At 42.0% G+C, this 14,312-nt stretch overlaps 1 protein-coding gene across 1 annotated transcript; it reads left to right on the top strand.

Moving 5' to 3' along the window:
- Window positions 1–5,242: 5,242 nt before the first annotated feature.
- On the top strand, window positions 5,243–13,791 carry ampd1 (adenosine monophosphate deaminase 1 (isoform M)). Its single transcript, XM_076095451.1, has 14 exons — window positions 5,243–5,418; window positions 5,568–5,724; window positions 7,148–7,313; window positions 7,397–7,616; window positions 7,960–8,089; window positions 8,605–8,799; window positions 9,271–9,402; window positions 9,522–9,685; window positions 9,911–10,037; window positions 10,651–10,814; window positions 11,061–11,181; window positions 12,454–12,627; window positions 12,974–13,084; window positions 13,376–13,791. The coding sequence occupies exons 1-14, from the start codon at window positions 5,267–5,269 to the stop codon at window positions 13,529–13,531; spliced, it is 2,169 nt and encodes a 722-aa protein (XP_075951566.1). The 5' UTR covers window positions 5,243–5,266; the 3' UTR covers window positions 13,532–13,791.
- Window positions 13,792–14,312: the final 521 nt, after the last annotated feature.

The raw sequence follows: 14,312 nt of genomic DNA, 5'->3' as shown, positions 1-14,312 counted from the left end.
TGGCCAACCGGACCTATGAGCTGGACAGCGGAGCACCTGTTGTAATTTGGTAGAGTCTGACAGCCCGGGTGATGATGATGAGAGTAATATGAGACGGGAAAATTTGGACTCCCTCTTGCCCATGTCAACCAGTCGTCCAGCTGCTGATAATCTCTCAGGTTCATGGCGAGGATCAGTCAGATCTCTCTAGACCACAGAAAAGAAATTCCCCGGAGAACAGTTCATTCATGTCAGCCTCTGCATTTGTTGGCACTTGCCTTCGATGGTTTGTCCTTCAAGTTCACATTCATGTTACAACTTGGCGAAGGCTGTGGAAGAGTACCATCAAATAATTCACACACAGAGGAACACTTGTAGTTATCAGCCAATCAGATACTTGATACGGATTTGTCAAAAAACACAATTTGTTGAAAGGAAATTCATTCCATTTTTTATTTTTTATTATTGAGCCCATGCTGTACAAACAGCACATCAGATAAAACATGAGAGGATTAAATTCATCTCTAGCGTTCAAGATAATGTTTCAGAACTCTTGATGCTTGTATCACCAGTTTAGTTCTAATCACCAGTAAACCATAAACTGTAGTTTTAGCTGGAATGTTAGTGTTTTAAAAGTATGCTTATGAAGTGTATTTTACTGATAAACATGATCCACAAAATGTCCTAAAAGCTGGCTGGTATTTTTATTTCGAATGGCTCAACTGACTGCCAATGTCTAACTTGATCTCTTTCAGTAGTTGCACTCTGAGAGGAACGTTGACATTTAGGATCACATTCCCTAAAAACAGATGGCTTGTTAAGTGTCTTCAAGCTGCACAGAGAAGCAGAGCTGTGACACAAGTGAATGGCAAAGTCTGTGCGATGACATCAACAACCCAAAATTATTAAAGATGTAAGAGATTTATGCCCCCAGCCAGGTGCTAGTTGAACGGAAATTTGTTTGAGGTGCTCGAAGCAGCAAAAGCTACTTTAAAAAAGATTAACAGCAATTGAAATTGAAAGAATATTCCCTAAAAAAAGTTGCAGTTAAATCTTTCAAATGTAAAGTTACAATGATCTGAAGAGAACAAAGCCATATAAAAACCACGACAAATGAAGCTAAAACCTTCTGCATGGCTCGATATGATATAGCCCAACCAATACTGAATATTTGAGTTTGTTAACGTTGGCTCAGCCTTGTTATCAGTTGTAAAATCTTGTTATTTGGTTTGTATATTTTTTCAAATTATAGAAAAGTTGCTTTCAGCAGTGATTACCATAAGAGATTGATACTAATTCAGGGAAGTTTATTTGTAACGGCGTCACCTCCACCTGTCTACAAGGCCTGGTGGATATTACCACGCCACAATTACCACTCATGCTAACGACATGGGTCGGTTGGTCTACCACTTTGGTCCGGACTGAAACATCTCATTAACTATTGGATGGATTGCCATGGAAAAGGAAATTTGTCATCCCACAAAGATAAATCCTACTCACATTGGTGATCCCCTAACTTTTCCTCTAGTGCAGTCAACTAGTCAAACATGTTCTGGATGGATGACCAAATACCTGCAAACCTGACGTGATACGCTAACAGGCTACACTAAGATGGTTAAAAAGGTTAGCATTATTACCTGATTACCACCAGCATGTTAGCATTGTCATTCCGAGCATGTTAGCATGCTGACGTTAGCATGTAGCTCCAAGCACAGTACAGCCTCACAGAGCAGCTATGGCATATGGGAACTAGATAGTAGAATAGTATCTGGTCTGTAAGGCTGAAAATAATTGGACCTACCATGCATGAATTCTACAAATTTTCCAATCTTATCTTTGCTATAAAAAAATGCACTTCAAGTAAAATTATTAAAACAAGCCTTGATTTTCCTCACTGGTCAAGAAATATGTCTAAAGACTAACTCAATACTATTCTAAAGGATCTAATCCCCTTCTTATTTAGAGGTTATTGGAAAGTAACAACAATATAACACCACTCGGACCTTATTCAATCACTAATGTGAGGTGCAAGGATCACGTGTTAAGGGATTTGCATGTTTTCAAATGGACCAAAGTCACCATGGGGTGAGAGCCCATTCCCCTTGTGCTCAAATGCCATTTGTTGCTAAATCAACAGAGTATTAAAAATGACCTGTCAATAATTTCAAAACTTTTCAAAACAATAGTTTTCAACCCACAGTAACAATTTTGTCAACCTTTTCCATTTTCAGTGGATTGAAAGGTGTGTTAACACATGAGCACCCGTCTAAAAAAACCACCTGACATGTGCAGAGCCACTTGTGCCCCACACAGGGTGTTATATAATACAAGTCCCCCACCGTACCCGTCTCTTTGTCTCCACACTGTGCCCGTCAGGGAGTCCCGTGTGCACATACACAACTTTAAAAATAGAGTTGGACACATATGAGTTCCCCCTCCTTTACGTCCAGGCGTGTCCCGTGTGGGCATAGCAGGTTCCACGTGAGGGGCAGAAGGAGCTTAATATTCCACAGACCGAGCACAGGGCTTCTCACTTCCCTCCTACAGTGGTCCAGTAGCTGACCACCCTTTACCAGTCCTCAGGGAGCGTTTCAGCAGGAGAGCGTCACCATGCCGAAAGTCTTAGCGCCAGGTAAGTATGGGCAGAAGGACTCTGGGGTTGAACATGCACTCTCATCTGTAGTGTTTTCAATATTTCATGTTGCAGCATGACTATAAAAACGAACCGTGGAAGCCTTCACTTAAAGTGTAATCATTTTCATTTTTGTCACGCTTTTCCATGGAACGTTTTTTGGCGAACACATGAAAAAAAGAACTTGACCTTTCTGTCATAACGCCACCCTCATGTCTGATCGTTGAGATGTATGGAAAGAATGGAAGCGAGAACTCCAAAGACTTCGCAAATATGCCTTGAATGCATACAGGGTTCACACCTCTTACTGTGTAATATCAACAGCTGTTTAGGTAGTAAATTCCCAAATGTTTGCAGTGTTACATTGTCACTTTAGTGGATGGCACTGACAGCTTTAATGACGGGTTCATTGGGGTTAAAATGCATATAGTTCCAATATGAAGTCTGTATTGGATAGTAAACAGTGATCACAAGGTGATGATTCTTTTAAATGTGTGTTACCTTTGTGATCTGTGTGATTCCAACGACAAAATACATTTCTTGAGCTCAATTGCAAACAATTTAAATTCATATCATGAAACTCCACGGTTGTATATCAGAGCAGAGTGTATAGGGAGTAAGTGATTATCAGATGTTAAAATTACAAGAGAGGGTGTCTTATGGATGTGATTTGCCAGCTGATTCTCTGACTTCAAGTGTAACAAGAGATCAGGTCATTCTTAATTTGTGCTTCAGTTTTTAGTGTCCCTTCTTTTAGTTCATCGCCAGTATGAAAATCTCTTTCATTACTTCATTACTACTATTTTAAATGCTGTTGTAATAGCTGCTAATTATAGGCTAACCTCCACCGGGCTCTGGGCATCTGGCAAGTATGATGACACATTATGCCGTTAAGAGTTAAGAGTTAAGAGTTAACCATCGGCTGTCTGAAGAGCTTGGTGGTTGTAATGATTTGGCAGGTGTTGGTGCAGACTGTGCTTGATGAGAAAGCATAATCTGACGTGACGGCTGGGATTTCACACCGTTTTTTACGATCTGCCGGACAACAAATGAAAGGTCAGCGACGAAACTGACCAGGTTCAGATGAGTCTTAAAGGGCCAGTTTCCCAAAATCACAGAAAACTCAGCGACTTAGACAACCAGGGATCTTGGTAAACGAATGTCTATTCTATACGAAATGGAACACAATGCCGTACGGTGGAAATGGACACCATTTATTAATCTATTGTTCACATTCAATATCCGTTCACTGGAAGTGAATGTGAACAGTTATATCAATAAATGATTTTTCCCAGGTAGCTCAGCGACTCCTTCCACCACGGGAATGCTTATCGGTTCACAAAGCAGCGCACAAACAAGACTTAATTGACCTTCAGACTTGTTTGAACCACCGAGGCGATGCCAGGGAGACAACGTGAAACGCATCTTCGCGTGCATGACGAGATGTTCAGAAATGATAGCGGTGCAGGAATGGAATCCTGGACATTAGTATCTAAAGGCGTCGCTCCCCTGGGAGCGCGGAGACCGCCGAATCCTCTCTGCATGTGTCCTGAAGATGCAGTTCCCACTGCTGTGTCCTGCTGCTGTTCCTTCAAAAGTAACTGTGAATTTAACAGTCATGTGTCCTCTCCATTATGTATCCTCAAAGTGTATGTTTACCCTAATCCCACTTCTCCATTTACCATAAAGTGTCCAATGTCTCATTCCATTGCTCATATCCTCAGAATTTACTATTGCATGTGTCTTAATCTCTATATTTTGGTTATAACTGATATATATTAGGTCTCTCTGCCTAAAATGTTATGTATTCATAACTACGGCAAACGATTTGTTACTGATATACTTTAAAACACAGTAATTGTTTTGGTTTGCACATCACCTTTCTAACCAACTCTTTTCTAACACTATCTTTTTTGGGTTTTACTTCGGGCGGCTCTACTTTGTTGCTGGGCACAACCAGGTCAACAGAGTAAGTATGGAGGGTGAGACGTAGAACCCCAAGTAGCTTTCATCACATGTGCCATACTGGAGATGTAACGCCTTGGCTCTTGGCTACAAAGTGCATGTAAGAAGTATAGTTTGATCTACAGACTGATGGGCATCAGGTAATGCCACTCATGCCGTGTATTGTCATTGCGTTGCTTTTTGAGACTTGAACGCTTGTTGGAGAACTGTTGTTCATATAGCTTGGTTCATAACTCCAGTCATTTTGCACCATGACTCTTTTTACCTGTCATTATTTTGTCAAATAACAACAACCTACATATGCAGTGAGAGATGATCTGGAGTTAAAAACATACATTTAAAAAGGCTGAACCATCTTGTGTCCGTGCCAGTGCTCCTCTATGTGCATGGGACCAAACTGGAGGTGAGACTTTGACTGAGTCAGTCTTTGGTCATGTGCACAACGCATGAGTCTGCAAACATCCGGCTGGGTAATGTACGCGCCCTTTTACGACATAGATGATGTAAAATGATGTTGTGTGCACCGTTCATTCATCATGAATCTACATCATTCTGCAGTCATGTTCATGCCGCATAGATTAGCGGTCAAGAAGTTGTGTTTGTGGCTGCATGGTGTGACGGGAGCAGAATGCCGAGCTCTGTTATTAACACAACGAACCATTGCTGTGCCCGACAGAGACCGATGATAAAATGCGGGCCTTCGCGGAGCAGGTCTTTGCGTCGGAGACCAAAGCCGAGGACGTCCGCGATGAGATCTCTATGTTTGATGTGGCTGAGGACTGTCCCATCATGCACCAAGAGATGGCCCACCATCTACACAATGAGGACGATGCTGAGAAACGGTGAGGCGGGAGATTACGTGTTGTCAGTTTGTGCTTGTGGTGCAGCAAAATGATGTCAATACACGGTGAGGAAATACGATATTTGGAGGTTTCACATTTGCATTTTGTCTTAATGGCAAACCACTTAACTCACCTCTCCTTATCCACAGCAAGAGACGCCAGCGCTGCCGCACCATGGCCGTGCCTGTGGCCGCTACCCACGTGGCTGCTGCTGCCTCTGTAGTGTCAGTGGAGGTGGACACGCCCACCTACCTGGAAGTACCGGACTTCCAGAGAGTGGCCATCATCGGAGACTACGCCTCTGGGGTACTGTTTATTTTCATTTGATCCCATTCAAATTCACTGGCGAAGTGCTTTTGTTTGCCTTCATATTTTTAGAACACCCACCTTTTTTACTCATAAAGAATAATCCTTGATGTAAAGTCACTAGTAATCAAACTCATAGAGTGCTGATGAGGTGATGTGAGGGGTTTTGTTAGGCCAACCCGGAGGTTAGTCCTTACTGTTGTGTTATGTTCAAGGGGTGACAACGACAAAAAACAGTTGCTGTGTTCCTATAAAATAATATTTAAAAATAGCTTGTGTTAACTACAGACCTTATTTCAGGCATCTAACAAAAAGCCATTGACCTCGAGACTCGGAAGTCCAAAAATGCGAACCTATTTGCAGGTTATAGGACTCATTCCTGCAACACTCTTATTGCCTGGTTGTAAAACATTTTGAGCTCCATTTTTGCCTGAAAAAGTAAACTTCAGTATTTGTTTTCATTATTCTCCTTATTACATTCCCTTGACTTAAGGGGAAAAAAGTTATTAAATGCACGGGATGCATTTCATTATTACCAGTGAATGCGACTTTACATGTATAAACCGACAAACAAGTTTCCATCATGTAACCTTTCCCCTAACTTTGTTTGCTAATATGCTAACCACTACCTTTAGAAACTTAATTTGGTCAGTTTAGTGAACAGTCAAGCAAACATTCATTCAATAATAATTTCAAATCGAACAAGAAATTTTGACTTAAAGGAATACTTTTTTTGAAATACATGTATTAAATGGTTGATTACACGTTCACGTCTATCCGTTCAATAAAAGGCTCCGACAGCCAGCAGCCAGTTAGCTCAGCTTAGTTAACGATACAATATTAGTTGATTTCAGTGAAGTCCCGTATGATCTTTTACAGTGTAACAGCAGTAGTAGTTGAAGTCTTTACCCCTTTATTTACTGCATGCTGCGAAAGCAACCTAAACTAGACTTGGGTCAAGTTGACATGGATGCAGACTTCGATTTCACTGAGTATATGTGTCTGCGGGTCAGTGACCTCACTAGCAGAGGCCCATGAATGGAGCTCAGCTGAGAGCAGGCCCGGTGTTTAGCTCGCACGACTGCGGGTTTGACATTTACAGGGCTTGAAACACTTTGGAGGAACTGATTGATATTTCTGCTTAAGCCGACTCAAATGTTTTGCAAAGAAAACAGTTGACTTTACCAGCTTAAAGCATATTTTCAAATCAATTTATCAATCAAGCCCTCACCTCCCATCAAACAAATATAAAATCTTTAGTTCAATTTAGTTTTAAGTCTTTTTGAGTGGATAGCTAACAGTTCATCTTGTTTTCTAAAGGAATGCTTCAGATGTTGACATAGCCACATGTCATAAGGCTACAATTTGATTTATTTTATTAGTAACTGTAAAATCTGTAACATCTCTTGCATCTGCCAATCAGGTGACCATGGACGACTTTGAGCTGTCCTGCAAGGGTCTGTACCGCGCCTTGACCATCAGGGAGAAGTACATGAGGCTGGCCTACCAGCGCTACCCACGGACGACCTCCGAGTACCTGCGCGATATCGAGGGGGAGAGCTTCAAAATCGAAGATCAGGTGCAGCCAGGTGAGGAGAGAAGGAGTGGAGGCAGCTCGTGTGAGACGTTTTCTGTACCAGTTGATTGATTTGCATTTACGTCCGTCCATCAGACTTCACAGCGCCTCCAAAGAACGGGGAAGACCCCTTTGACACCAAGAACCTGCCAAAGAATCTGGGATATGTTGCTCGCATGAAGGACGGCGTCATCTGCGTGTACAACGACGCCGCAGCCGCAGACAAACATCAGCCCAAAGACCTGCCCTGCCCCGACTACGCCACCTTCATCGACGACATGAACTTCCTCATTGCTCTCATTGCACAGGGCCCCACGTGAGTCCTTTGAAATTATGTTGATTGCTCTGGTTTGAACTTTAGAATTAAAAGATCTTGGTTTTCTCCATGGTTTCCTCAGGTCTTTAAAAGTGATGTCATGTTGTAGATGACCCCCAGGGTTTAGCGAATGTAATTTATCACAAGTTCTCAGTGTGTGGTTGTGGGGATCCGCACAGGGTGCAGGACAGGTTCCCAACAAAATAACATACAATAACAATAAGCTTCAAATCAACATTTTCATTTTTCACACTTGAATTAAACATGAAATCCGTCAATCTGCTGTTTAGCAGCCCCTAACAGTGCAGTTCATGAGTTAAACTGCTTCTCTTTTGTTTCGCAGTAAGACCTACACTCACCGTCGTCTGAAGTTCCTAATGTCCAAGTTCAATGTGCATGAGATGCTGAATGAGATGGAGGAGATGAAGGAGCTGAAGATGAACCCCCACAGGGACTTCTACAACTGCAGGAAGGTAGCCATGAAAAGCCTTTAGCGTGCACACTTCTTCTAATTTAGCTTTAAAACATAAAAGCAGGACAAATAACTTGGAACAAATGAAGTGAAGTGCCCACAAAGTCTGGGTTTTATATGAGGGGAGACTGTAAAATGAAGTGGAATCATTGCATTCTTCCTCCACTGACTGATCTAAAAATCTTTAAATTGACTTGTGTTTATGTGGCACACAAAACACACTTTATGTTCACACAGAACGCATTGAAATCAATAATTCAAGTGTCAAAAAATTGGGGTTGTCATCTCTATTTCAAATGTATTCAAGTTTACATAAATGAGGAGATTCTTTACATTTTGATTAAAATCCCACTTAGTTTGTTGTCGTCCCCGCTTACGTTTGCCATTCACCGAGTGAGAGTGTGTGTGTGTTTGTGTGTCTTTAGCTCCCTCTTGTTACCAAGCAGAGTTATTACACACCACATGAAACCCCAAACCTCAGTGATCCACACCCTTATCATCTCCCTGCCTCTCCAGGTGGACACCCACATCCACGCCGCCGCCTGCATGAACCAGAAGCACCTGCTGCGCTTCATCAAGAGGTCTTACCGCGTGGACGCTGAACGCATTGTGCACAAAATCGGAGGGAGGGAGGTCACCATGAAGGAGCTCTTCGAGTCCCTTCACCTGCATCCTTATGACCTCACTGTGGACTCCCTGGATGTGCACGCTGTACGTTACACACTTGGAACATTGGTGGCTTTAGATATGAAAAGCAAAGTTGCAGTTCTCTGACTGCATGTGTTAGAAAGCATCTAAGTATTTAACAGTATTGATTTTCTTCTTGAGTAAACCTAATGAGACGTTTTTAGATATCAAAAATTTGCTGAGAACATGGTTTCATTTTTTAAAATCACAGTTATTTTGTTGTAATTTGTTCAAATGAAAGGATTGTATACATAGTGGTAGACAATATAATACATGTATTGCTTCAAAAAGGCACAATTTAAACATTACACGAAACTAAACACACACTAACTCTTTAAAATTGTATTTCCTTATTCACTCTATTTGGATAACTACTTCTTAAAGTAAACATCCAAATTTTCTTATGCAAAATTTGCATTATGAATAGATCAATCCTATTGTTCCCATCCCTTTAGTCTAAATCTGTTTTCTTGTCTCTTTGTTGTTTCTCTGAAGGGAAGACAAACCTTCCAGCGTTTCGATAAGTTCAACGCCAAGTACAACCCTGTAGGAGCCAGTGAGCTGCGTGACCTGTACATGAAGACGGAGAACCACATCGGGGGAGAGTACTTTGCCACCATCATCAAGGTCAGTTTCTCTGTGCAAAGAATGGATAAGAAACATCACAGAAGAACAGTTCTTTAAAAAATAGGTTTTAATAATGAAATAATCCATATTTCTGTCCGTTTGACCTTTGTGTAAACCAGGAAGTAGCCAATGACCTGGAGGACGCCAAGTACCAGTATGCTGAGCCTCGTCTGTCCATCTACGGCAGCAACCCCACCGAGTGGAGCAAGCTCTCCAGCTGGTTCGTCAAGCACAGAGTCTTCTCCCCACACCTCAAATGGATGATTCAAATACCCAGGATATAGTAAGTGTTCATATCTTGATTCTTTCTTTATGCAAACTGTGAGACAGATGGAGAACAATGTATCCTTGTGGATAGATCATAGATCCTAATTTGCCTAGGATATGATATTAAAGAAAAATCTATTTTTAATCCCCCGTGAGCTTGAAAAAAAAGGCTCAAAAGGTGTGAAAGATGGCCAGAATTCATATTTAAATGTTTTTGTTTTTTTCTCCTCTTCTATCTTAGTGACATCTTCAGAGCCAAGGACTTTGTGCCCCACTTTGGCAAGATGCTGGAGAACATTTTCCTTCCAGTGTTCCAGTCCACCATCGACCCACAGTCCAACCCAGACCTCAGCATCTTCCTCCAGCATGTGAGTCAGAAAAAGTCACAACTGCAAAGCTGCACTCAGTAGAGTGCAGATAAGACACGTCGCACAATCCTCACAAAAAACAAATGAAACTCGCCAAGCTGTCTGCCTGCTTAGCAGCCGTTTGGTTGCGGAGAGGTATAGCAGTGTGTGAACTCGTTCTGTTAGCTGTTAGCCAAACACACCGCAAACTGTTATCTCCTCACTGTGGGCGCAGAGTGGCGGATTGGGGGTTGGATAGCCACTCAGCTGTGTCATCACCCGTGGCCCCTACTGGCCTTGGGCCGGTTAAGAGCAATGGCAGTATAAAACAGGTAATAAAAGGAGTTTTGAGAAAGTATGAGTCACCTCAACTACGAAAGGTCCTTGAGCATGCAGCCATAACTGGACACCCAAAATATTAAGCAGTTTGCTGCAGCAGAACCCGAGATAAACCGTGGACAGACACGGAGGTCACTCCGGAGGTCACACGGAGGTCACTCCGCACTCACTCACACACGCAACCAATTGCATGATTGCATTCATAACTGGGATGATCATAACGGCTCAGACACAACAAGATAACAAATCCTATCTGTTACCTGTGTAATCAACCTTTTTGCCACCTGGTGTGTAGGTGACAGGTTTCGACAGCGTGGACGATGAGTCCAAGCACAGTGGTCACATGTTCTCCATCAAGAGCCCCAAACCAGAGGAGTGGGACATCGTCAAAAACCCCTCCTACACCTACTACATCTACTACATGTATGCCAACATCACTGTGCTCAACCAGCTCCGCAGGTCAGTAGCTTGGTGTCCGTTGACACAGTTTTGTCTTTTTTAGTGTGAGCCAGTACACTAATAATTATTTAATGCTTTCAGTTTTTTTAATGAGAGATTCCTGCCATTTTGTGTTCATATCTCTTCGACTTTCCCCTCATTGTTTTATATCTCATCTTCTCCTCAGTGCTTGACGATAACAGGAAAACAAGTTCCTCTGAGAACATCTGTTCATAGTTTAATACTTGTTTATTGTCTGCTTTCCAGACAGAGGGGCATGAACACGTTCACGTTCAGGCCTCACTGCGGTGAGGCCGGTGCCATCACCCATCTGCTGGCTGCCTTCATGACTGCTGACAACATCTCTCACGGCCTCAACCTCAAGAAGGTCAGTGCTCTCTTCAACGGCTGTGAATCAGCACTTAAATTCAGCAGCACTCATACACTCACTCACACATGATCGGGCACCAGTTCTAGACTTCAGCTCTGCAAAGGAACCACAAGGGTTCTAGGTATTGCGCTATACTATAGCCTACAGGAGAGCTACTGCACAATTATTTTTCCGAAATGTGTTTCCATAATTTGTTGTCAATGTTTCATTGAACAAAAGGAAGACACAAAAAATACATGAAAGCAGGTGAAGTACATTTTAAATGTGCCGATAACAAATTGAAAATGAAATATGAAATTGAATAATGAAAAGAAGAGAATTAAAACACATCTCTGCATATACGATATCACCGTTCTATACAGGCACACCTCAGTTATGGCGATACAGTGGCAACTTACTTCAAACAATTAACCCTAGTAGAATGGCAGATACATTCACAACAAAATATTCTAGAAAGGGTTTTCTCATTTATCAAAAAAAAGCATCAGACAAGTCGGTGTTTATGTTCCATTCTTAGCGTCATCATACCCAGTAGAGATTGTGAAAACCTGACAGGAGATCCATTGATGTTATATATTCTTCCTTCCACAGAATATCTTCTGTGATGTACGTTGGCGATGTGCATGCTATAGGAAGGAGGACACTGGATTGAATTTGAGCTCAGTTCCCAACATGTTCTGGCTTTTACACAGGTCATTATCAGACTTATGGTGACTTTATTGTATTGTTCCAATAATCTTCTAACACATCTTCTGTCACTTCTACACCCCAGTTCCCTCTCCAATTTCTGGCCCATTTCCTGCATGCAGAATAATACACCGGAGGCATTAATTCCAATTAAAAAAAACATAATTTTATCTTGATATAATTTTTTTATCTGTAAGTACCAAAAGATGTCCTTTCTAGATATATCGTTTTTTCCTGTCTGATTAAAGGGCAAAAAGACCCCACTCTCAAACTGGTCCCAGAGGTAAGAAATACCCTTTTACTGCTCAATGTTTGAAATCTGTATCTAAGTGGGCGTTATCCTGAGATCTTCTGTGATACGCTGCACTGCTCTCCATGCCTTATCTGTATTAATTGCTGTTACGGCAACAACCTTTAACTGTCTGGTTTCAAGTTTTCTTAGAAGAGCAAGTTTGAAAGGGGATATCTGCATTCATGTACATTTGATCATTCTGCTTGCTTTATCTTAAAAAACAAAACAAAGCCAGTCCTTGACAAATAATATCATAAGTTGACTGAACTATCAATCTATCAATCCCCCAGAGTCCTGTGCTGCAGTACCTGTACTTCCTGACCCAGATCCCCATCGCCATGTCCCCTCTCAGCAACAACAGCCTGTTCCTGGAATACGCCAAGAACCCGCTGCTGGAGTTCCACAAGAAGGGCCTGGTGGTCTCTCTGTCCACCGACGACCCCATGCAGTTCCACTACACTAAGGTCCGAGCACATGGAGGGCACAGACAATGACGCACGCTGTGCTGCGTATAATGAGCATTGTATTAGGTCTACAGATGAATGCATTTTAGTTTTGGCATTCTGATTGTACACAAAAAGTAATGTGCTGCACACACAAACGGAAATGAAGTAGAACAATCAAATGGACATGCATTGTAAGCATTGTGCCATATAGAATACGCAGATAGCGGTTTAACAATGTGAATTGCATGCACACAGTTACCTCTGGTGATTGCTGCCTTCCACAGTTCATGGGAGTTGTATGAACTATAGCTGTGTCTATGTGATCCAAATGTCAAAGTGTAAATCTTGGCCTTTATGTCCACAGGAACCCCTGATGGAAGAGTACGCCATCGCAGCCCAGGTCTTCAAGCTCAGTACCTGCGACATGTGTGAGATCTCCAGGAGCAGTGTTCTGCAGAGCGCCATGTCTCATGAGGTAACACACACACTGCATGGTGATCCATTAAATGTGGTGATGCTTTGTTGACTGTTTTTTTTTTTTTTTTTTTAAGACATTTAACAAATGGCTTGTAAGACGCGTCTTTCTTTTTACATTGGCAAACATTGTCGGTGCAAAATAGTACTTCAAGACGTGTTTCTGTCAAATCCTCTATCTTTTCACCGCACAAGCTGTTTATAAATCGAAGAGATTTAAGCATCATGTTCCACATATAGGCGATTTTATGCTCGCACCAAAACATGCTTGTGTTTTTGTTCTGTGTTCCAGGAGAAGAGCCACTACCTGGGTGACGACTACCTCAAGGAGGGCCCAGAGGGCAACGACATCCGTAAGACCAATGTGGCCCAGATCCGCATGGCATACCGCTACGAGACCCTGTGCTACGAGCTCAACCGCATCAAGGAGGGCGTGAAGTCTGATTAAAACACTCTCAAATACGATTTCCACTCGGAAAAAGTTTCCACATTCGTTTTTTTCACAGCAACTCTTAAACAATTGAATCTTAATGAAACTGACCTTCTAAACACGCTGATGTTCTCTCCTTTTGGGGGAAGAAGCCTTTTTGCTCTTCACTGTATCAAATGCGCACACTTACTGACTTAGCACATCACAGTGTGTGTTTTCCATGTGGAGAAACATCATGTGTGAGAATGAAAGGGAATAAAATGTGAAATAACAAGTTGCCCCGGTGGTGCATTTCATCATTCAATCAGTGTTACATTGCAGCATTATTTACTTGTCAGCCGGATCTTGTCTCGTGTTGATTTTGTGACTTGGCAGAGCTACTGCCGCCTGCAGACGTTCCTCGTGAGCTCTGACCTGTGAGCTGCAGATGAGACATGACTTGCACTCTTATTCTGCGTTTCTTTCTACACTGTGCACCAAAAGTAGTTTTCTGATGGCTGTTGTTTCCTTTCAAAGTGTAGCTGCATTAACATTTTAGCTGACTCTGCAGAATGAATCTGGGAAAAATGCGCGTCAGCCATAAAGATGTTAGTTTGAGATGTTGCATAATGCATTAGTTATTAACAGAGCCTCCTTGATGTCTGCCATTTATCTTAGCTGGATTGAGTTCACAATATACCTTGTTGGATGAAGTCTGAGATTTCTTTAAAAGAAAACAGAAAACACAGGGGAGATCAAGACTAAAATGTCCTTTAGCTCATATTTTTGTGGTCCACCGTTTGTCTGATCCAACTAAACA

The sequence above is a fragment of the Anarhichas minor genome, unplaced genomic scaffold (assembly GCF_050575085.1).
Source record: "Anarhichas minor isolate MPS153535 unplaced genomic scaffold, ASM5057508v1 ptg000020l, whole genome shotgun sequence".
NCBI lineage: Eukaryota > Metazoa > Chordata > Actinopteri > Perciformes > Anarhichadidae > Anarhichas > Anarhichas minor.
This window is presented reverse-complemented; position numbering and strand designations above follow the sequence as displayed.